Source organism: Rhinoderma darwinii, chromosome 6 (assembly GCF_050947455.1).
Source record: "Rhinoderma darwinii isolate aRhiDar2 chromosome 6, aRhiDar2.hap1, whole genome shotgun sequence".
Classification (NCBI taxonomy): Eukaryota; Metazoa; Chordata; class Amphibia; order Anura; family Rhinodermatidae; genus Rhinoderma; species Rhinoderma darwinii.
In genome coordinates this window covers 122,078,955-122,103,899 of record NC_134692.1, presented here as the reverse complement: position 1 = coordinate 122,103,899, position 24,945 = coordinate 122,078,955, and the positions used below count along the sequence as shown (strand labels likewise).

The 24,945-nt window shown below is 43.1% G+C and overlaps 1 protein-coding gene across 1 annotated transcript in view; it reads right to left on the bottom strand.

Annotated features, from left to right (window-relative positions):
* DNAH3 (dynein axonemal heavy chain 3) overlaps positions 1 to 24,945 on the bottom strand; it is a 359,079-nt gene that overhangs the window by 98,127 nt on the left and 236,007 nt on the right. Inside the window, exons 34-39 of the mRNA XM_075830244.1 lie at positions 23,085 to 23,219; positions 18,784 to 18,895; positions 15,348 to 15,589; positions 14,906 to 15,006; positions 14,687 to 14,792; positions 12,162 to 12,291 (exon numbers count right to left, since the gene is read on the bottom strand). Coding sequence (XP_075686359.1) covers positions 12,162 to 12,291; positions 14,687 to 14,792; positions 14,906 to 15,006; positions 15,348 to 15,589; positions 18,784 to 18,895; positions 23,085 to 23,219 — 826 coding nt within the window. The remainder of the gene's footprint in view (positions 1 to 12,161; positions 12,292 to 14,686; positions 14,793 to 14,905; positions 15,007 to 15,347; positions 15,590 to 18,783; positions 18,896 to 23,084; positions 23,220 to 24,945) is intronic.

Below are 24,945 nucleotides of genomic sequence, written 5' to 3'. Positions count from 1 at the left end.
GTGGGCATAGGGCCTTAGTGTCTCTTCAATCAGCAAAACATTAGTAAAATTAGAACATTTGTGGTGCAAAAGAAATCCGGTAATGGGAACCGATGCTCTAGGTAAAGATTTGTGATTGTACTTGGCTGTATTATGAATCAGTGTTGAAAAGCTCCACAATACGTGTGGCTATGTGCCCATACTGGACATCTGTTTGCCTCAGAATTTATAAGGTTTTCATATTGCAGATTCTGTACTTCTAGGGGAAAAGACGTTGCCTCAGAGGCACCATAAAGCCCCTTCTTTATCGTGCCGTACAGGATCACTGCACATGGCAAAAGTTGTGAAGTGAAAAATAAAATTAAAGGGGTTGTCCAGAATTAGGAATAAGGGTATACTTTTTTTATTCCAGAAACAGCGCCACTTTGTCCATAGATTGTGTTAGTTGTTGCTGTTATTCAGCCTAAGGGTATGTTCATACAGAGTTTTTTTTATGCGGAAAACGCATCGGAAAACGTGCCAAAAAAGGGCCCATTGATTTAAAAAAAAAACGTCTCTTGGGAAAAAGAAGCGATATGCCCTATCTTCGGGCGTTTACGTCTCTGACATCCCATTGACATAAATTGGAGGCAGAGAAAGCGTATTTTGCAGCGTTTTTTGTCCGCGGCGCTCAGTGGCCGCGAAAAACTGAATTTTGAGGCAGATTTTCTGCCTGCAAAAAACTCTGTGTGAACCCAGCCTAATGCACCTGAATGGGAATAGACTGCAATACCATGGACAAGAGTAACGACATTTCTAGGGGGGAAAAACAGACCACGTTTTCTAATTCTGGACAAGCCCTTTGTGATATGTAAACTGAATTGGACTTTTGTGCCTAATGACACAGAAAACAGTTATGGATTTTAATACATAGTTTGTAGATTCCCAATCTGATGGATATTTCATAATGCGAGGGTACAACGTACGTGGGTAGAAAGCAATAATTGTTTTGTGTACACCCAACTTTACACAAGACCTGTGCCTTCTGAAAACTGGGTTTGGTACATACAGAATAGTTCACTGGGTCATTGTGAACTGTGTTACTGAAGTATAACAGGCAATATATTAATAAAAAGATGACTCCATTTGTTATCTGCTGATTGCACATTCTCTCTTCCTCTGTAATTGACTGATTTTCTTTATCATGTCTCCGCAAAAGAAACCAAATGGTACATATCCTCAAAGCTGCATTGACTTAACAAAGACTCTTTTGACAATCACTGGAGGGACTACAGGCAGTGAAAGCTAAAATATAAAATACAACATGACTGAAGCGTACAGAAATTGATGTATTGACTTTATATGAAACGTAAAAAGTGTTCTAATCAATCATAGCCTTGATTAATCTCATAAATATCGGATTTTCAATTTCCTCCTTAAAGAGGCTCTGTCACCAGATTATCAAACCCCTATCTCCTATTGTATGTGATCGGCGCTGCAATGTAGATAACAGTAACGGCTGTTTTTTTTAAAAAAACGTTCATTTTAGGCTAAGTTATGAGCTATTTTATATATATGCAAATGAGCTTTGAAATGGACAACCGGGCGTTTTTTTTTTCGTTATGTCCAACTGAGCGTGTATTGTTTTTAACTGGGCGTGTTTATATGTATGACGCTGACCAATCAGTGACCAGTCAGCGTCATACACTCCTCTCCATTCATTTACAAGCAGCACAGCGTTCTTACTAGAACGTTGTGCAGCCACATACACAAGTGTCCTGATAATAAATACACATGAAATCCAGCCTGGACGTCATGTGTACTCAGAATCCTGACACTTCTGAATCTTTTCTCTGAGATTTCCAGCAAGGGAAACGAAATCTCGTTTACCTCCGTAATCTCGCGAGATTACGAGTGGCTTGCTGGAAATCTCAGAGAAAAGATTCAGAAGTGTTAGGATTCTGAGTACACATGACGTCCAGGCTTGATTTCATGTGTATTTATTATCAGGACACTTGTGTATGTGGCTGCACAACGTTCTAGTAAGAACGCTGTGCTGCTTGTAAATGAATGGGGAGGAGTGTATGACGCTGACTGGTCACTGATTGGTCAGCGTCATACACATAAACACGCCCAGTTAAAAACACAATACACGCCCAGTTGGACATAACGAAAAAAAAAACGGCCAGTTGTCCATTTCAAAGCTCATTTGCATATATATAAAATAGCTCATAACTTAAAAAGAGGCCTAAAATGAACGTTTTAAAAAAACAAAACAAAAACTTTACTGTTATCTACATTGCAGCGCCAATCACATGCAATAGGAGATAGGGATTTGAGAATCTGGTGACAGAGCCTCTTTAAGCTCCTCTTAAAGGGTCTGTCCACATGTGAGAACCATTATATAGTTTATATCTAATATATAAACAAAGTTGAATAAACTTGTAAATACATATCTTATTTTACATTTATCCTAAATTAAAGCCTGTATAATATCTCATAGCTGCATTCATAGCTCAGCTGGTCATTGTGATGGCAGGAAGGAGGTGAAGGGAAAGTGAGCCCTAATCTACCCACCGCCCTGTCCCTGCCTACTTGCAACGACCCGCCCTAGGCGACGAGGTACAACTGGGCGGCGGTCCCTACGCTGTCTAAGTGCACAGGAAAACAAACAGGGAACACGCAAGGGAAGGGGCAGTAGCCACGGAACGACACGAGGAAACGGAGCGGCGAACGAACAGTCAGGACCAGGACGAAGTGAGTAACCCGAGCGGGCACGGAGACAGAAGCAAGCCAGGGGCAAAGCAAAGCAAAGCAAGTCAAGTCAAGGAGAACTGCAGCAAGGCAGAAGCACGGCAGAAGCAGGCTGGAGCAAGCAGCAGTGGGGCCAGGAATCCAAAAGAATAACAAGCAATGAGGAAGAGAAAACTGCAGGTATAAATGGACAGGGGGCGGAGCTAACTCTGACTGACCAGGCCGCGATAGGCTCTCCCACTCCTGAGCCTGCCACCCTGATTGGTGGGAGCCGGTGTCAGTCTAAGAGGTCTGGCCTCAGGTGTCGGCTGATTAACCCTGGGAGTCTCCACAGACGTAGTGCCTGGCAGATCCTTTACAGTACTCCCCCTTTTATGAGGGGCCACCGGACCCTTACTAAGAGGACCCGGTTTAGTGGGGAAGAGAAGGTGGAACCTCCTGACCAATACCCCAGCGTGAACATCTCGAGCAGGTACCCAAGTCCTCTCCTCCGGCCCGTATCCTCTCCAATGGACCAGGTACTGGAGGGAGCCCTGGATCATCCTACTGTCCACAATCTTGGCCACCTCGAATTCCACCCCCTCAGGGGTGAGAACGGGAACAGGAGGTTTCCTAGAGGGGGACCAGGACGGGGAGCAGCGTTTAAGGAGGGAAGCATGAAAGACGTCGTGTATGCGGAAGGATGGGGGCAGCTCCAGACGGAAGGATACAGGGTTGAGGACTTCAATGACCTTATAAGGCCCAATAAATCGGGGAGCAAACTTCCTGGACGGGACCTTAAGGCGCAAGTTCCTGGACGACAACCAGACCAAATCCCCGACGACAAACCGGGGGTTAGCAGAACGTCTACTATCCGCCTGAATCTTTTGTGCGCTCTGGGACGCCTCTAGGTTCTTCTGAACCTGGGCCCAGACAGTGCACAGTTCCCGATGAACATCCTCTACCTCAGGATTATTGGAACAACCAGGGGAGACGGAGGAGAACCTTGGGTTAAACCCGAAATTACAGAAAAACGGGGAGACCCCTGACGAGTTACTGACCCGGTTATTCAGGGAAAATTCAGCAAGGGGAAGGAATGAGACCCAATCGAATTGACAGTCAGAGATGAAACACCTTAAATATTGTTCCAGGGATTGGTTGGTCCTTTCCGTTTGGCCGTTAGTTTCGGGATGGAAGGCGGAGGAGAAGGACAGATCAATCTCCAACTTTTTACAAAAGGCTCTCCAAAATAAGGAAACAAATTGTACCCCTCTGTCCGAAACGATATTGACTGGGGCCCCATGGAGACGCAGGATGTGTTTCACAAACAAAGAAGCTAACGTCTTGGCGTTAGGTAGCTTCTTAAGGGGCACAAAGTGGCACATCTTGCTGAAGCGGTCGACTACCACCCACACCACCGACTTGCCCTGAGATGGAGGCAAATCGGTGATAAAATCCATGGAGATATGGGTCCAAGGTCTCTGGGGAATGGGCAAGGGACGTAGTAGGCCCGCAGGTCGGGACCTAGGGGTTTTGGACCTAGCGCAAACCTCACAAGCGGCGACGTAAGCCCTAACATCTTTAGGCAACCCAGGCCACCAATAGTTTCTGGTAATGAGGTGTTTGGTGCCCAAGATGCCAGGATGACCAGATAGAGCGGAGTCATGGTTTTCCCTGAGTACCCTCAGCCGGTATTGCAGGGGAACAAACAGTTTGTCCCCAGGGACGTTCCCGGGAGCTGCACCCTGATCAGCCGCGATATCAGAAGCTAAATCAGAATCCGTGGCAGAGACGATTATACCAGGGGGTAAAATACAAGCGGGATCCTTCTCGGAAGGAGGATTGGCCATGAAACTACGTGACAGAGCATCAGCCTTAATATTCTTGGACCCAGCCCTATAGGTAACCAAGAAATTAAATCTGGTAAAGAATAGTGCCCACCGAGCTTGTCTAGGATTAAGCCTCCGGGCCGATTCTAGGAAAACCAGATTCTTGTGATCCGTAAGGACCGTTACCTGGTGTCTGGCCCCCTCCAGGAAGTGCCGCCACTCTTCAAAAGCCCATTTAATGGCTAGAAGTTCACGGTTGCCAATATCATAGTTACTCTCCGTGGGCGAAAACTTCCTAGAGAAGTAAGCACAGGGGCGGAGATGGGTGAGGGAGCTGGTACCCTGGGACAAGACGGCCCCCACTCCCACCTCGGAAGCGTCAACCTCCACAATAAATGGCTCCTCTTGGTTGGGCTGAATCAGCACGGGGGCCGAGATAAAGCACTTCTTGAGAGTCTCAAAGGCCTGGACGGCCTCAGGGGGCCAATGGAGGACATCAGCACCCTTGCGGGTAAGGTCCGTAAGAGGCTTAGCGACGACCGAGAAGTTGGCAATAAATCTCCTGTAATAGTTGGCGAACCCTAAAAAACACTGTAACGCCTTAAGGGAGGCAGGTTGGACCCATTCCGCCACAGCTTGAACCTTGGCAGGGTCCATGCGGAATTCATGAGGAGTGAGGATTTGCCCTAAAAATGGTATCTCCTGTACCCCAAAGACACATTTTTCAGTCTTAGCAAACAGATTATTCTCCCGAAGGACCTGGAGCACCTTCCTGACATGCTCCACGTGAGAGGACCAGTCCTTGGAAAACACCAGTATGTCATCAAGGTACACAACAAGAAAATTACCCAGGTACTCTCTCAGGATTTCATTAATAAAATTCTGGAAGACAGCAGGGGCGTTACACAACCCAAAGGGCATGACCAGGTATTCGAAATGACCCTCGGGTGTGTTGAACGCAGTTTTCCACTCATCCCCCTCTTTGATGCGGATAAGGTTATATGCCCCCCGTAGATCGAACTTAGAAAACCATTGGGCTCCCTGAACCTGATTAAAAAGATCCGGAATCAAAGGAAGTGGGTACTGGTTCCTTACGGTGACCTTATTCAGGTTACGATAATCAATGCACGGCCTAAGACCACCATCCTTCTTCCCCACGAAGAAGAAGCCAGCACCTACAGGAGAAGTCGAGGGGCGAATGAAACCCTTGGCCAGGCATTCCTGGATATACACCCTCATGGCTTCACGTTCAGGACATGAAAGATTAAATATCCTACCTTTAGGAAGCTTGGCACCAGGCACCAAATCGATAGCGCAATCGTAATCTCTATGGGGGGGCAACACCTCGGAGGCCTCCTTAGAAAACACATCGGCGAAGTCCTGAACAAACTCAGGAAGCGTGTTTACCTCCTCCCGGGGAGAAATAGAGTTAACAGAAAGACATGACATAAGACATTCATTACCCCATTTGGTGAGATCCCCAGTATTCCAATCAAACGTGGGATTATGCAACTGCAACCAGGGAAGGCCTAAAACCAGATCAGACGATAATCCCTGCATCACCAGTACAGAGCACTGCTCCAAATGCATGGAGCCAACCAGGAGTTCAAAAACAGGAGTATGCTGAGTAAAATAACCATTAGCAAGGGGAGTTGAGTCGATACCTACTACAGGGATAGGATAAGGTAAATCAATACAAGGCATCTTTAGAGACATAGCAAATTCCACAGACATGATATTAGCAGATGAGCCAGAATCCACGAAAGCACTGCCCGTGGCAGACCGGCCAGCAAACGAGACCTGAAAGGGAAGCAAAATTTTATTGCGTTTCACATTAACGGGAAATACCTGTGCGCCCAAGTGACCTCCCCGATGATCACTTAGGCGCGGAAGTTTTCCGGCTTCTTATTCTTGCGCCTGGGACAGGTGTTCAGTAGATGCTTGTCGTCCCCACAGTAGAAGCAGAGACCGTTCATTCTGCGAAACTCCCTACGTTGTTGAGGGGACATGGAGGCCCCGAGTTGCATAGGTACCTCCGAGTCCTCCGTGGAGGGGCGAGGAGGCGGGACCTCGGGGGGGATCGCAGAAAAGTCAGAGGGGAGCACACTGAAGCGTTCTAGCTGACGTTCCCTGAGACGTCGGTCAAGTCGTACTGCTAGGGCCATAACCTGGTCAAGAGAGTCAGACGAGGGGTAGCTAACCAGCAGATCCTTCAGGGCGTCAGATAATCCTAACCTAAACTGGCACCTTAGGGCCGGATCGTTCCACTGAGAAGCTACGCACCACTTCCTAAAATCAGAACAGTATTCCTCAACCGGTCTCCTACCCTGACGTAAGGTCACCAACTGACTCTCGGCTAAAGCAGTCCTGTCAGTCTCGTCGTAAATGAGTCCGAGGGCAGAGAAAAAACGATCAACAGAGGAAAGTTCAGGGGCGTCAGGAGCCAAGGAGAAGGCCCACTCTTGGGGCCCTTCCTGGAGTCGGGATATGATGATACCCACCCGCTGGTTCTCGGAACCTGAGGAGTGGGGCTTAAGGCGGAAATATAGTCTGCAACTCTCCCGGAAGGAGAGAAACGTCTTACGGTCCCCTGAAAACCGGTCAGGTAACTTGAGGTCGGGTTCTAGAGGTGAGGTGGTGCGCCCAACCCTTTGGGCCAGGGCCTGGACCTGTAGGGAGAGGCCCTGCATCTGCTGGGTCAGGGTCTCAAGGGGGTCCATGATAGCGACAGCGTAGGAGAAATGGTAGACTAGGTAAGGGCTTGTTATTCTGTGATGGCAGGAAGGAGGTGAAGGGAAAGTGAGCCCTAATCTACCCACCGCCCTGTCCCTGCCTACTTGCAACGACCCGCCCTAGGCGACGAGGTACAACTGGGCGGCGGTCCCTACGCTGTCTAAGTGCACAGGAAAACAAACAGGGAACACGCAAGGGAAGGGGCAGTAGCCACGGAACGACACGAGGAAACGGAGCGGCGAACGAACAGTCAGGACCAGGACGAAGTGAGTAACCCGAGCGGGCACGGAGACAGAAGCAAGCCAGGGGCAAAGCAAAGCAAAGCAAGTCAAGTCAAGGAGAACTGCAGCAAGGCAGAAGCACGGCAGAAGCAGGCTGGAGCAAGCAGCAGTGGGGCCAGGAATCCAAAAGAATAACAAGCAATGAGGAAGAGAAAACTGCAGGTATAAATGGACAGGGGGCGGAGCTAACTCTGACTGACCAGGCCGCGATAGGCTCTCCCACTCCTGAGCCTGCCACCCTGATTGGTGGGAGCCGGTGTCAGTCTAAGAGGTCTGGCCTCAGGTGTCGGCTGATTAACCCTGGGAGTCTCCACAGACGTAGTGCCTGGCAGATCCTTTACAGTCATCGTTGGGAACAGTCGACATACCTTGTTGTTAGACACACTCATAAAAGCTCCTATAATGGAGTGGAAAAGGATGTTTGTTTGTTTTTATTTGTTTTTGTTTTTTATAGATTAACTAAACTAAACACACAAACAATTGTACCCTTCATGTCTTTTATTGAGCAAATTGAGTAAGCATCCAGAGTGCAGGAAAAAAAAGTTAAGCCCTTTTAAACCGGCCAACACTCAACCGATGCAGCGAGTGCCGATCAACGAGACATCGGCGCTCGCTTGCTCCTGTCACACGAAGCTATGGATGGGGACGAGCGGTCGTTACTCTGATCGCTCGTCCCCATACATTATCAAAGATAATCTTTTACTTTTTTAAAACGATACGACCAGCAGATGATCGAGCATTTGCTCATTCATCTGCTGATCGCTGCTCTTCTTACAGAGGGCAGTTATCGGCAACGAACGTTATATTGACGCTCGTCTGCCCGATAATCGTTCTGTGTAAAACCCCCTTAAATTAATCTTTGTGTTAATGACTTTTAGAGCTAATTGGCAAAAGGTGTTTCAAATAAAGAGATAAGATTAAAATTGTGTGTTTCACAGGTGCTATTTGTCACTATCCCGGAGTATGAGGACCCACTAGGCCGCTCCGCCGTAGCGGAGAGGCAGCTGGCCAAGTCACAGTCAATGCACAAGTCTATACAATAAGTACGTAGCACGAAAGTACCTGAGATAGTCCAGACAATTGGCAGAGGCTTTAGCACGGATGGGGCTGGATGTGGCAGGTAGCGCCAGACGTGGCGGATGACAGCAGGTTCAGCAGGTTGCGCCAGATGTGGTGGATGACAGTAGGTGCAGCAGGTTGCGCCAGACGTTGCAGATAACTAGGTGCAGCAGCTTGCGTCAGACGTGGCGGATGACAGCAGGTACAGCAGGTTGTGCCAGACGTGGTGGATGACAGTAGGTGCAGTAGGACACGACTCCAAAAACAGGATACAGGTAGCAGGGCACGGGCACACAGGGAACAGGATACAGCTAAGGGGCCATTTGCGTCTTGCCATGGGAATTACAAACAGCACGCAGGCAAGGAATGAAAGGGCAGGGCCCTTTTTATAGTTCAAGGTGATCTGGAGCATGATCAATCAATTAATTACATAAGCACTTTAAGAGCGGGAACCAGATCGCGCTCGCCCTCTAGTGGACACTACCCAGGGAGGGAGACGTCGGCAGGAAGAGGAAAATCTGCGGGCGGCAGGTAAGTGGAGGTTGCGGTCCGTGACCGCGGCCATAACACTATGCTCATTGAATAAAGGCACACAAAGCCTAGTTATTGACAAATCTGTTAGTCTCAAAAAAGATTGGTTAGTGTAAACCATGACACAAGGCAAACAACTTTCAGAAGACCTCATAAGACTTGTTATAGAGATGCATGAAGCTGGAAAAGTCCAAAAAAAATCAATGCTAAAGACCTCGGTGCACATCAATCCACGGTTAGACCAACTGTCTGCAAAAGCAAATAGGATTTTAGAGTGTATAAAAAGAGAGATAAAAACCCATGATTCAAATGTAATATAACCCCTCTATAAATCCATTGTAAGGCCACATCTTGAATATGGAATTCAGTGTTAGGGATCTGCCAGGTACTTCATCTAGGTATACTCCTGGGATTAATCAATCCACACCTGAGGCCAGACCTGTTCGACTGACACCATCTCCCACCAACCAGGGTGGCAGGCTCAGGAGTGGGAGAGCCTATCGCGGCCTGGTCTGTCGGAGTTAGCTCCGCCCCCTGTCCTTTATTACCTGCCCTGTTCTCTCCCTCAGTGCTTGTAATTCTTTTGGATTCCTGGCCCCACTGCTGCTTGCTCCAGCCTGCTTCTGCCGTGCTTCTGCCTTGCTGCAGTTCTGCTTGACCTGCTTTGCTTTGCCCCTGGCTTGCTTCTGTCTCCTTGCCCGCTCGGGTGTACTCACTTCGTCCTGGTCCTGACTGTCCGTTCGCCGCTCCGTTTCCTCGTGGCGTTCCGTGGCTACTGCCCCTTCCCTTGCATGTTCCCTGTTTGTTTTCCTGTGCACTTAGACAGCGTAGGGACCGCCGCCCAGTTGTACCTCGTCGCCTAGGGCGAGTCGTTGCAAGTAGGCAGGGACAGGGCGGTGGGTAGATTAGGGCTCACTTTCCCTTCACCTCCTTCCGGCCATTACATTCAGTTTTTGGCTCCACATTGTAAAAATGATAAATGGGAACTGGAGAGGGTTCAAAGGCAGGCGACGAGATTATTAAATGGGATGGGAGGTGTCGCTTAAAATGAAAGGCTAGAAAAATTGGGCTTGTTCAGCTTGGAAAAAAGACGTCTTAGAGGTGATCTTATTAATATGTATAAGTATATATGTGGTCAATACAGAGAACTAGAACATGAGCTGTTCTTTCCAAGGACTCTACAAAGGACCAGGGGACATCCATTGCGTGTTGAAGAAAGATGTTTCAGACATCAATATAGGAAAGGGTTCTTTACAGTTAGAGTGGTCAAGCTATGGAATGCCCTACGCCAAGAGGTAGTGATGGCAGATACTATGTCAGCATTTATAAAAAGGCTGGATGCTTATTTATTGACGAATGGTGTTGAGAGTTATAATTAATCAAGCAATGAATGACGGGTAATTTATTGAGAAAGGTTGAACCTGATGGACCCGTGTCTTTTTTTAACCTATGTAATTATGGAGAAAATGCAGGACCGTTGCTACTCTCCCTAGAAGTGGATGTCCTGTTAAGATACCTCTTTCAGGATTGCCCAGGAGTTGAGAAAGAACCCAAGGGTAACATCACAAGAGAAAAGACCTACTGAAGACAAACCTCAAAAACCTCTGTGTCCACTATTAGAAAAATACTAAACAAGAATGGTGTTCATGGAAGGACACTCCGAAGGAAGAGGCTGCTGTCCAAATCATTTTTTTTAAAACAAATGCACAACGCTATGTTGGGAGGAAAAAGAACACAGCACACCAACACGAATACCTCATCCCAACTGTGAAGGATGGTGGATGGAGCATCATGGGCTATAACTGCTTTGCTGTCTCAGGGCCTGGACGCCTTGTGATAAACGAAGGAACAACGAATTCAAAGGTGCATAAAAACATTTTACAGGAGAATGTAAGACAGCAGTCCATGACCTCAAGCTGAAGAGACGTTGCATAATGCAACAAAACAACGACCCAAAGCACACAAGTAAATCAACTATAGATGAAGATTTGTGTTTTAGAATGGCCAAGTCAGAGTCCTGACCTTAACCCCATTGAGCTGCTGTGACCTGTAGAGGGCTGTGCACGCAAGATGCTGTGATTGGTTGCTATTCGTAACAAAGGACATCCTTACTATAAGACAGCTTGATAAATCTCCCCCATTAATTGTAATTTTTTTTAAATGGATCACCATTTCTTTGAGAAGACACTCCAGCCTATTATAGTTGGTACAAATAAAACCGACGTCATCTAATTCATGAAACAGCACTATTTACTTGCAAACAATCTGGACTGTGAAAACTACGATCAACCTCTGCGTTGGATCGCTCGTCGCCAATGTTCTGATGGATATTCTTGGAAGTGTATTTACAAGAACTGTGCGTCATCATGGGCATCCATCAGAAAGGGCTCTTTATTTGAAAAGTTGCACATCTCTCTGAAAAGGTGGCTACACATGACTTACCTCTGGTGTTTGGAAACCTCTGAGAAACAAGCTGCACAACCGACTGGAATATCCCAACGCAGGGGCATATAATCTTCACTTGATCCATCTCATTTGTGTCAAGTGACTTTTATATCCTAGGGGGATCTAATCTTCACTTGATTCACTTGGTTATTACATTTAAGGGGTCACTTACTTTTTCTCCCTGCGCTGTGGATGTTTAATCCATGTGCTCAATAAAAGACATGAACAGTACAACAGTTTGTGTGTTCCCAAACAATGGCCGAAAATAGGCCGTGTGAACATATCCTAACTGTGACTTAGATAACAATCCAACCACATTTTATTAGTTATCAATGCAGAATTCCAGGTAATTCTTATTTTTCTTGCCATTGTATATTATGTGACATTTTTATTCACTGTACATATATTAAAAAAATAGATGAACATGACAAGTTTTCTTAACATCATTCTCTAAAGCAATAACTGTTACATGTATAGCACATGGACTGAAATGTCATAAATAATTCAGATATCAAGCTGACTGTTTTGACATGGCTAAAAAAATAAAATCTGTGCATTTCCAATTTCGAGAATGAAAAATTAACAAGCGTACCGATCAGGCAGGTATAAAGCCTCATCATGCTGTATGTCAGGTGGATGGGAGACGTCTGCACCAGAAATTTACATTCCAGACGGATGAAATTCAAGCATGGCTCAATGAGCCAGTTAAACATGTCATTAATCTAAAAGTAAAATAAAGCACAACACAAAAGTTGGAAATTGTTATCACCAAGGAGCATAAATAGTCCAAAATAAACCAGCAAAACGTTACGATATATCATAAAACTGTGAACAAACTCCTTTTGTATATGTCAGATTTAGGTAGCGATTACAAGTCTGCAAAAGAATAACTCAACACACGGAATTCTTATTTTCTAAAAGGGAGGAAAAAGAGATAAAACCAAGTATAACAGATTATACACATTATCTGGAGCATAAAGGTTGTCCATATATAATTATCTCTGTCCTACCGACACACAAGTATACAGGAAATACAATCTAGGGTCCCTAAGACTTTGTCATAGCAGTTGATATATACACACGGGCGTAGCTCGGGTAGCTGAGGCATGTGCTTGGGTGCTGGTTGCAAGGGGTAGCACCAGTGTCGAACTGGGGTACCTTGCACCCACCAAAGGAAATCATTTTGAGGAGCCACCCTCCATCTATACAGAACACTTTTACTTCCACTGTAATCTTTGTTGTTATCATTGCACAACACAGGACCGAATAGACTATATGTGAACCATATGGTCTTCTATTGAGATTTGCTGTTCAGAAATATGAAATAGATGAAATGATGTGAAAGAAACTAGAACAAGGCTCTGTTCACACCACGTTCCAGAAATGTATTTCCGGCGCATATATGTAGTATCTATAAAGCCCTATAGACCCGATAGATTCCAAAAGAATGACCTTTTGGCATCTGCCGGGCAGGTATAATGTACGTCGGTATATGTATAGGAAAGCGTAGTCTGCTGCGCTTTCCTATACAGTGGGTCATCGCAATTTTTTTTTTACTGTGCAGAATGCTTTTTTTAACATGGGGCCTATGTATGACGTATGCCAATGTATGGCATACAGTGGCTTACGTCAGGGCTTTACTATTGGCGCATACGCCGGTAGATTTCCCGGGCGTGTGCATCAAATGTAAGACCAGAATGCTATGTAAGCATTGCCTAAAGTTGATAAATGTACATGATAATCAATTTCCAAAACGGATAACAAAGATTACTGTGCAATATACCAACCTGTTGTGGTCCTGGCAAGCCAAAGAATGAAGAGGTAAAAAAAATATATTCAGTCACCACAGTTGTATGGCAAGTTTTTAATAAAAAAGCTTTAACTCCAATGATTTGGGTGCTACCCTACAAACATGTGCGGTATATAGGAAAGTGTCATCATGTCTACTGACTGTTACCGATTCAAGGAATGAAGGCACTGTCAGATGACTCTGTGTCTTCTGTCAAGATTGATCTGTCATGAATATGAATTATTGATCAAAAAAAACATGACAGATAAGATGACCTTTAGTCACCCAACCAGTACTATCATCATTCTTCTTTGATATGTACAGATGTAGCAGACGTGAGTTCGTCATTTTGCATGATGTGCCGTGATATCACAATGGGGGAGATTTACAAAAACGAGTGCGTGGGCTAGTTGCCAATGCCACCAACCAGGTTGCTACTTACATGAGAAACGAGCTGGAATGTGATCAGTTGCTACTCCACTTTTCCCTTGCACTACTTTTTATAAATTTGCTCATTGTGTTCTCTGTAGTTCTTCCATAGGACTACAGGTAAATCTACTGCGTTACCTTATTATGGTGCACAAAACAGTATATTAACAAATTCAGCTCTAGTAAATCCACTACTTCCACTTTTTTGCATTGCCTTTATAGTGCCTGCCAGTAAATCCCCAAAGTGCCAGCTAGAGGTGACCCTCAGAGTATCTGTCCCATATGGTCACCAAAATGCCAGAAGCAGATGCCCTCTGTAGTGCCATCCACAAATGCCCCCTATAGATGCCCCATGGGCTTTACTCTTTTGTCTGACTGGGGCCGTTTATGTCCACTCATCAGATGCCACCCCTGAATTTGGCGCTGATGATATTTATAATGTAGGAATCAGGGACGCAAACCAAGTAAGTCATAGCTACTCCCTTGGATTTTTTTTCATTTTGGTTGAATTGAAGAAAATCTGGAAAAGCAGTATCAGGGTTTTCGGCAGTATAGATAGAAGAAATTCGGTACAAAAATTGGTACGCTAAAACGAAGTGGTAGAAGCTCTCGTGTGAGCGCTCAGCTGCTTAGTTTCTGTTCGGCTTTTTCCCGGAAAGCCGATGTATCGGAGTACGGGCTCATAAACTTTCTATTGAGTCCGTCAACCGCTACATCGATTTCCGGAAAAAGCCGAACAAAAACGAAGCGGCTGAGCGCTCACACGAGCGCTTCTGCCGCTTCATTGTAGCGATTAGGGGGGTCTCAGTGCTCGGACCCCCACCAATCCAAACTTCTGACATGTCACTATGGCATGTCAGAAGTTTGTTAAACGTCTAGTTACACTTTAATTCTCTTACCAATTCCTTGTGTTCGCTCTTGAGATGCTCTGGCAAAGTGTTCATGTAGGAGTCTTTCAAAGGATTCCATCCGAGCTGGTGGGGTTCCATATAGATCATCCCACACCTGGATAGTTTAAAAGAGAAAAACACAACACCCTCAAGCAAAAAGATGAGACATGATGTGAAAATAAGACAGTAACTGCAGCAATCTGACCATCTGAAGTAAAATCCAATTACCTGCTCACAGTTGCTGGGGAAGCTTGCTCCAAGTCAGCAGGCTCAAAAATTAAGCTCATCTTTGAATTCATCTGAATGATTTCACCGCTCATCAAGCACAGCTTAAGGGGAGGAAAGCGGGAATGACGCCATTTATCATACAGTATATTGACCATTCTTCACAGACATCATAACACCTACTTATAATTCACTTCCTCGCTCTTCCAAAAGTTATCTTAATCATACTAAAAGCCTTCGCATATGGCATTGTATAATTGAGTGTACAAAGGCAATTTATGGATTGTAGATGAATGTTTCTAATGTCAATTACCTGTAAGAAGTCAATTCTAAACAGTCATCAATGCAAAGATCAATAATCAAAACAGAGGTAATGGCCAGTCTGATCATTTCAGCCGAGTATAAGGTCACAGAATAAATGAAATTAGCACAAAGATGTCATTACCTTCTTATTGTCATCCAGGACAGTGTTCATATTTTCTATCCAAACAGCATCTACAGGGCCATCAAATATAATCCACTTCCTGTCATCCGTAGTAGAAGACGCATGCTCTCTGAAAGTTGTCGCCAATACTCCATCTGCCCACTCATGACTCACTGGGTCAAAGCATCCGTATAACTGACCCATAGTAACGGCTTTTGGATTGATCACTCGAAAGTCCACCGCATACTCATCCATTGATTTCGCTAATAAACAATAAAAACATGACTTAGAATCAATATTTTCTAGCGGTTAATGCTACATTACGTTGAGTGATGATTCAATGGATTACTTAAAGGGCTTGTAGAGGATTAGAAAAACATCTCTGCTTTGTTCCAGAAACACCAGACTTGTCCATGGGTTGTGTTTGCTATTGCAGATCAGCTCCATAGAAATGGAGGGGACTGAGCTGTAAGGACGCATGCACACGACTGTAAGGGTTTTTACTATCCGCAAATATGGATCCGACGGCTACAGATACACATCCGTAGCCATCCGCAATTGCAGTAGCGCCATACGGGCGAGTCCGTGACGCAATTGCTGACAGGGATAGGACATGTTCTATATTTTGCGGATCATTTCTACGGCCCCGGCACACATCTGTAAACATACGGAAAGGTGTCCATGGCCAATAGAAATTAAAGGGTCCGCAATATCATCCGTAATTACGGATTCCGTAATTACCGATGAAAATCACAGTCGTATGCATGGAACCTAATACCATACACAACCTGTGGGCATTTGGAAGAAAGCAGCCATGTTTTTCTAATCATGTACAAGCGCGTTAATCGTTTTCTTTAGCCAGCCTTCTGCAGAAGTTAACCCTTCATAGAAGTGATTAATTAGAGTATTTAAATGTTAGTGGTCTTAAGGAGGACCTATCTCCTATCCTGACATGTCTATTTTTAGTAAATACTTGTATTCCCTATAAAATAACAATTCTGGAATATTTTCTTTTCTCTTGCCAAAGGGGTGTGTCCCTACAGAGTCTCACTGTCACCACTGATTGGACATTGTCAGTCTGTGTAGGGACACACCCCAAACTGGCATCACGCCACTTTCAATTTATTTATAAATGTCTAGGAGGAACAACAGAGGAACAGCACAATGTAAAGTTCTAAGAAAAGTTTCTTCAGAATTGTTATTTCATAGAGAATATTTTTTTTTTTACTAACACAGACATGTCAGGAGAGGTGACAGGTTCCCTTTTACGTTAAAAAGTATAAACTTATTATAGCTGAAATTTTCTGCATGCAAATTTAAATTCAGCCAGTGGCAACTCAGCAACAGAGTACAAACTGTTACTTTTTCAGTCTCTTTCAGGGTACAATCCCACATAGTGGCTGAAATCACTTTCACTTGTGGTGTCCAATGGTCGCGCGATTTTGCAGGGTATTACCTTCAACAAAGCATGTTGACGCCGCTATGTGGGTTCATACCCAGTCGACTACGCTATTGTTTCCGGAAAAAAACAAACGGAAACCTTACGGAACGGAGACAAACGGAAACCATTAGCAATGGAGGCATTACCATTGAAATCAACGGTAATGCAAACAGAAGCTATGGTTCCCCTTTGCCTTTTCCGTTGATGGGTTCCCCTGTCGGAAAGGTCTGACGGAACCCATCAACGGAGTGATTAGTGACTGCCGCCGAACACCTTACCGCCTGATGGGAAACAGCTGCTGCCTTTTTTTTTAAACCACTTGAGAGGAGAGTATATCTAGGACTATGTGGGGCATTTGGACATCATCCCTGACGAAGCACCAGCGAAACGCGCGTCGGGTCTGGCAGCGGTCTCCCCTCCCGGTCCTGATCTCCTGCTCATTTTCCACTACGTAGGTGTAGGTATACTGCTCATTAGTTTGCCTATGACTGCACTTTGCATGTATTTTATTAGGTATCTATCTGTGCAAATGTACTATGCTTAGTACCTGCCTAAAAATATTGATTGATGCTCTTTGTGGGATCTTTTGATCATTTTAACATCTGGGGGACCAGGCTGCTTTCATGTTCGGATTCCATCTCTTTATGAGGGTTCATTCTTTTTACTGTGTATAGTTGTAATGTGTTTCTTCTGTGTATTTTTGACTGAAATAAAGATTGTTTGTAATTTTGCAAATACTTGGTCGTGACTTTTCTTCTTTTTCTTGTTTATTAACCCATCAACGGAACCTAACGCTGATGTGAATAGGCCCTTAGAGAGTGATTATAAAGATCTTTTTCAGCTGGAAAAGCATTGCCACTGTCCTGTGTTACACCACTTTTAAAATGCATTAAAAAAAATTCTATTGTTACTCAAAATCACAGTAAAAGCACAAAAATGTAAAAAGGCATTTTTACTGTGAATTTTTAAGAAAATCTTGCATAAAAACGCCACAAAATGTGTTTCACAGGTCTTTGAATGGCAATGCACAAAAACTCCACATAAACCGTGCGTGTAAATACACCCAAAGGTTATGTTCACGCTGCAGAAATAATAATCTGTTCCATACATGTGAATGGATTTCTGCACACCCCATTCAGATGATTGGGAAAGTTTCAGAAATTTATGCAACAAGTCAGCACATCTAAGGAGGTTGCTCTCTATTTCCACTACTACAGCTTGATATCTTTATGGCCACATGATGCAAATTTACCATGCAGGGCACACTTTTTAGCAGGGAAGGTAGGGGGTGCGTCCAGCGAGTGAAAAGGTAATCGCTGGCCTGTTTTTCTCAGGGCATCTGTTAGATGCACCAACTGTAAAAACGGAGACACTACACAGAGTATGCACTCATCCCAATCTGTATCATCAGTAAGGCAGTCAATTCAATTCCATTGAATCAGTCTTAGGCTAGGTTCGAACACCTTAGGCTAGGTTCTTAAAAATTTGAAATCCGCGATAAATTACGCATGTATTTCGGTGGCCAATGGCTGCACGATTTCCGTGGTGCATAGGTAACCATGAATTTTCATTGCAAATAATGAAACACGTGGTGAAAATACGTGGCATTTCTGCAAAATCTGCAGAAAGTCTACAACTTGTAGCTTAATTTATAGGCTCTGAATGAATCCACCCTAAAGGTTAATTTACAGAAAACAAATAAATCTATCCAGGTTGGGGTGTAGGAAGAAAGCAGAATGCCCAGTGGAAAACCGAAGAAATGAAGGAAATGTTGGGTTCCCTATACAGAATAATTTGTTGTAATTTCCTTTGTGCTGACCCAGCCACTGCATGCAAATACATCCTAAATGAGTGCCCCATCTTCACATTCTCATGTCCTATTACCCAATATCCTAAGTAGAAGTGTGGGTGAAGATCACACATATACCATATAAAACCATTCAAAAATTATTTCCCTTAAAAGTCACTTGAACCTTTATGATTTTTTTGGTCCTAGTTACTTTATGTCAGCCATACCTGTGTGTAAATCAGCAAGTGCTCCAGCCAGGACTTTATAAGCACAAGTCTTCCCCCCCATAGGATCTCCGACAATCATGAAGCCATGACGCACAAGCATCATTTCATAGATCTGTAGTTATAGAGCAATATAAATATATTAAAGTTGCCTTGAAATATTAGGCAAGAACACAAATTTGCAGTCCATTAAGAGATTTTTCATTTAATTTCCCTGAAAAAAATTTCCGCTTCTCGGTAAAAACGTCGATTTTATATTCTTGTTAAGACTAATATACACAATGCAGGAGGGGCTCTGAGAGCGGCTGCTGAGATACTAGTAGATGACTGGAGACAAAATCTGATTTGTGATATGCACCTGAATCATTTATTTTCAATTAGACAGTGAGCCAGTAAATGAGAGCTGACCTTTGCTGCACAAAAGGCAATCACAAATCCCCTTTATCTATATAACGAAGTAAAAAAAACAAAAACATTTTAGTTAAAATTCCAGTGACTGTAATGGCTCATTGAGACAAGCGTAGGTAACCTCGGGCTAACCTCGGACGTGAAAAACTGCAGTTTTTCACGTCCGGGGTGCACCCGTGCAGGAAGCGTTGTCACAGATCCCCCATAGACTAGAGTATATGGAGGGATACGTGACACGCAGGAAAATAGGACATGTCCTATTTTTTCACAGACGCTTCACACGCTCCGTTGAAACAACGGCTGTGTGAACGGCCCCAGTGAAATACATGAGTCCATGTGACGGACATTGTTTTAACGGCCGTCACACAGACAACATATACGCTCGTCTGAATGAGCCCTAAAGAAGGCGATTAAAATATTTTATGGTATATGGTTAGTAAAGATAGAAAAGGCAAAGTTACTAGCTGATCATTTATTTGTACTTCTCAAGTTCTATAAAACAAGCCACGGGGCAAATTCAGCCTAGTAATGCTCTTTTTCCTCTCATCTATCATGATTGATATGATCCATAAAAACGTAACCACTTTCTGAAAAACATCTTTAACCATATAGTTATATAAGATTTTCTCCCAGCAACAAAAAGTTATGGAAAACATATCAAAACAGACCATTCCTGGATAAACAGGAACTTTATGGGCTCTATTAGTTACATGTTAGAACTTTAGTCCTCCAGCTAGGCTCCCCCAATCTTATGTTCTTATATATGTCTTGGCTAGGGGGCTCTTGGTTATAGGTATTGTTAAGTGTTGACTCACAACTTCTTTCCATACACCGTATTATGGCATATGGACGTCATAGAAAGAATTCCCCGTTCGGGACCTTCTCTCTATGAACCAGATCAGACGCTGCTTACAAAGAGCGTGTCTCACTTTGGCGGACCCGGCCGGCCATGTATTAAATTACATATTAAGCCATTTGTTTGATACATGTAATACAATATGAATGGGTCTGAGCTATAGTACCAGTCACAGCTGCCCCTATGAATGAGCAGCTGTGCCGGTAGAGCACCATGGACCCTTCACTTTGCTGATTGGCGAGGTCCAAGGAATGAACTTCAAGCGATCAAATATTGCTGACCTACCCTAGGCCATCAATATTTAAGTCCTGGAAAACCTCTTTAATGCATATCTCCAGACATCTTAGGATATGCAGCTCAGTGTATAAATTCAGGTTTGTTATCTAGAATCATAAAATGAGTTCTCTATGCTGTTTAGTAGCTTCATTCACTGATGGGATGCACACACCATTCATTTCAAAGTGTGGCAGAGTGAGAGGAGACTTAAATTACTGCAGACCTTTACTTTCTCCCTGCTGAGAGATAGAGAGTGAGAGAAAAAAGATAGAAAGACAGATTGATCAATTGATATGAGATGGATAGATAGATAGATAGATAGATAGATAGATAGATAGATAGATAGATAGATAGATAGATAGATAGATAGATAGATAGATAGATAGATAGATAGATAGATAGATAGATAGATAGATAGATAGATAGGAGACAGATATGAGATAGATGGATAGATAGATAGATAGATAGATAGATAGATAGATAGATAGATAGATAGATAGATAGATAGATAGATAGATAGATAGATAGATAGATAGATAGATAGATAGATAGATAGATAGATAGATAGATAGGAGACAGATATGAGATAGATGGATAGATAGATAGATAGATAGATAGGAGACAGATATGAGATAGATAGATAGATAGATAGATAGATAGATAGATAGATAGATAGATAGATAGATAGATAGATAGATAGATAGATAGATAGATAGATAGATAGATAGATAGGAGACAGATATGAGATAGATAGATAGATAGATAGATAGATAGATAGATAGATAGATAGATAGATAGATAGATAGATAGATAGATAGATAGATAGATAGATAGATAGATGGATGGATGGATGGATGGATAGATAGATAGATAGATAGATAGATAGATAGATAGATAGATAGATAGATAGATAGATAGATAGATAGATAGATAGATAGATAGATAGGAGACAGATATGAGATAGATAGATAGATAGATAGATAGATAGATAGATAGATAGATAGATAGATAGATAGATAGATAGATAGATAGATAGATAGATAGATAGATAGATAGATAGATAGTAGAGGGAACTTGCTTGCTAATAAAGTCCTGTGATCACAGCAGAAACTACACTGATTCAAGCAATATGTAGGAGTGTTCTAACAGGGGAAAGGGGGAGCGGGTAAAAGTGTAATGTGATCTAGTAGCCTTGAAGAAACTGTGACTGGTGTCCGGGCTGCAGCTCCAATATATATATAACATGGCAGACAACGATAACTTCCTGTTAGTGCATTACAAAGAAGGAAAGGTTTGAAGCACAAATGACTGGGCTTCGAAGGGAAAGGCTTCACAAAGCTACCGCACACGAGGAGCTAAGAGAACTGAAGTTTTTCACTGGAGGCACACTTCATTAAATAACATAATAAACAGGTGTTAGGGAATGCTGAATTTTATCAATGCCTGATGACAATAACCAACACTTTTTAAACGCAAACATGTATTATGTGTTATGGAGAGAATTACTGAATAACTTTATGTGGTAAATTGTAAAAAAAATAAAAATTCTTGGAACAAAAATGAATTAGTGATGGGCCCAGTTGTAAAGGTTTATCATCTCTATCCCTCAGTGTTTATACACACACAGTAATTCTGATGTTCTAAATTTCCATAAAACCAGCCAAGAGGACAAGAAAAAATATGGCTTTGGAGATGCTATGAATAATTTAATTTACCAGTGTACTTACACGTTATCCAGATACTTTATTAGTTCTAACGCCTCATGCACACGACCGATTCACCCGCTAAAGTGAATGGATACGTGAACACTATCGGGTGCCATTCGGATGCCGTCAGAAACGGCCCGAGTGGCACAACGGTCATGTGCAAGAGACCTCTTTTCCTTCTGTCAAATACTAACAATTGTGGTAAGGACTAATATCCATGGACTCATTATATCTATAGGTTTAGGCAATCGTGGGATGAAAAATGTTGGACCACGGGAAGAAGCAGAAGAATGCTGCTCATAATTATGTAACAATAGCTGTAATAATGGATAATACCAGGAGGATTTAAAGGTTTACTACCATCTAAGACATTTATAGCATATCCACGGGATCCCACACCTATGTCCAGAACAGGGGGGGGGGGTCATCCACCACATCCAGGTAGAGAACCAATGGAGAGTGCCTGCTTGTCCGGCTGTTTCCGTAACTCCCATAGGAATCAATGGAGAGAGCCGCACACATGCATGGCCACCTCTCCAATGATCCTCCATCTGGAAACGGCAATTGCTGGCTGCCTCACCTGGCAGGACGGGAGTCGGATGACTTAGCTGTATTTGTTTATATATCCAAGTTTCTAAATGGAAACACTGAGTACAGTAGAGGAGTGTATGCAGGGCATCCATAGCTTCTGCTGTATGGATATGTGTGTAAAGAAATATAGGATGTCACTCGGCTGTTTCTGTAACTTTCAGAAAGTTGTATGGAGTGGCGGTGCATATGCTTGACTGCCGCTCCATAAATACTCTATGGAATGCTAGTGAGGAGGAGCGAGGTACTCGACACCCCTGTACAAGTACCCCGTAAGTGTCCCAGTGATCTAATATTTATAACTTATCCCGTGGATTGTTGATTAATGTGGTTGTGAAAAAACGTTTTTACCGGTTAAAGCTGACATTAGTTAAAAGGTCCGACACGTTTGTTCTAGTGTCCTTCAAACAAAACGTAAAACCAAGACAAATCACAAGGCAAAGCATGCATTACATATGATATAGCATCACCTGGATTATCTTCCCTATGAACCATGGAACAGGTTGCAGACTCATTTTGGCAATATTTTCTCTCAGGGCCTGAACAAAAATGTCGTAATCCGGTTTTGGCAGAACCACTCCAGGAAACAGATCAGAGATGATGCCCTAAAAAGAGAAAACACAACATGCACATAAAGACCACCTGTCATTTTTACATTTGTATTATATTCTAATACACGTAGTTACATAGTCCGTATGGTTGAAAAAAGACACATGTTCATCAAGTTCAACCAAGGGATGGGTAAAGGGAAGCAAAACATTTCTACACATAGGAGCTTATATGTTTTTGTTCTAATAAATTATCTAAGCCTTTTTTTAAAGCCATCTACTGTCCCTGCTGTGCCGGCTCCTGCGGTAGGCTATTCCATAGATTCACAGTTCTCACAGTAAAGAAGGCTTGTCACCTCTGCAGGTTGAACTTTTTTTTCTCCAGATGGAGGGAGTGCCCCCTTGTTTTTTGAGGGGGTTTTACATGGAACAGGATTTCACCATATTTTGTGTATGTGCCATTAATATATTTATATAAATGAATCATGTCCACCCTTGGTCGTCTTTTTTCAAGGTTAAATAGGTTTAATTATTTTAATCTTTCCTCGTAACTTAGATTCTCCATGCCCCTTATTAGCTTCGTTGTCTCAGGGTTAGATTGGAAACACTGCATCATTTTAGTTCTATCAGAAATGGAACCATGCTCTAATTTTTAATGAATAACCAGGACTCACATGTGATCTGACAAGTTTGATCATGGATAGTGACGTGGTTAAGATGGAAAACATTACTGGAGGGCGTTCTAATGCAATATGAAATATCAGAATTGCATACAGATCTTTTATTCCAGGAGTAATCAATTTCACTTTCTGACAACCCCGCCAGTCATGAGAATTCATCGTAGTTTCAGTAAATTGGAATTTAAATATATTTGCCCTGTTTAATGTGCATATAGGGTGTTTATGTGTATATAAAGTGTATGTGAGTATCTGGAGAGTATACGCTGTGCTTTATATGTTTGTGTGTAGGCTATGTGTCGACATATGTTGTGTATATAGTGTTCATGTTTGGGTAAACTTTATGTGTTATGTTATGATGTATTATATTATTAATTATATTATCATTATTTGTTCATTGTCATGCATTATTATTTAAGGGCAGTGCATATTGGTATTCTTTATGCACGGTATGGTGGTATTATTTGGGCATTGTATGGCACACATGAGGAAACACTCCCTGCAGCTTCATCCTGCAAGCTCCGAGTTTGAATCTCTGCATAATGCAATGAAACCTCGCCAAAAGACTGCCTCTATGAGAAGACCGCCTCTATGAGAAGACCGCCTGTATGAGAAGACCGCCTCTATGAGAAGACCACCTCTATGAGAAGACCGCCTCTATGAGAAGACCACCTCTATGGGAAGACCACCTCTATGAATAGATCACCTCTATGAGAAGACCACCTCTATGAGAAGACCACCTCTATGAATAGATCACCTCTATGAGAAAACCACCTCTATGGGAAGACCACCTCTATGTGAAGACCGCCTCTATGAGAAGACCGCCCCTGACCTGACAACATATTTGTGATGGATTTTAATACCCTATATCCGATGTACTGTATATGAACCCTCTTCTTTGAGAGAAGAACATATTTCACCACAATTATGAGTGGTCACCTCGCTGTATATATTAAAACCTGGGGAAAATTTGAGCGCAGTTAAATCCTGAAAAATTATTCCAAAGTATCATTCCACATGATATGTAATAGAGAAAGCTAACACTGCTTATGCTACTGTGCAAATAAACTGACTTTATAAAAGACCACTAGCATGATTTTACAAAG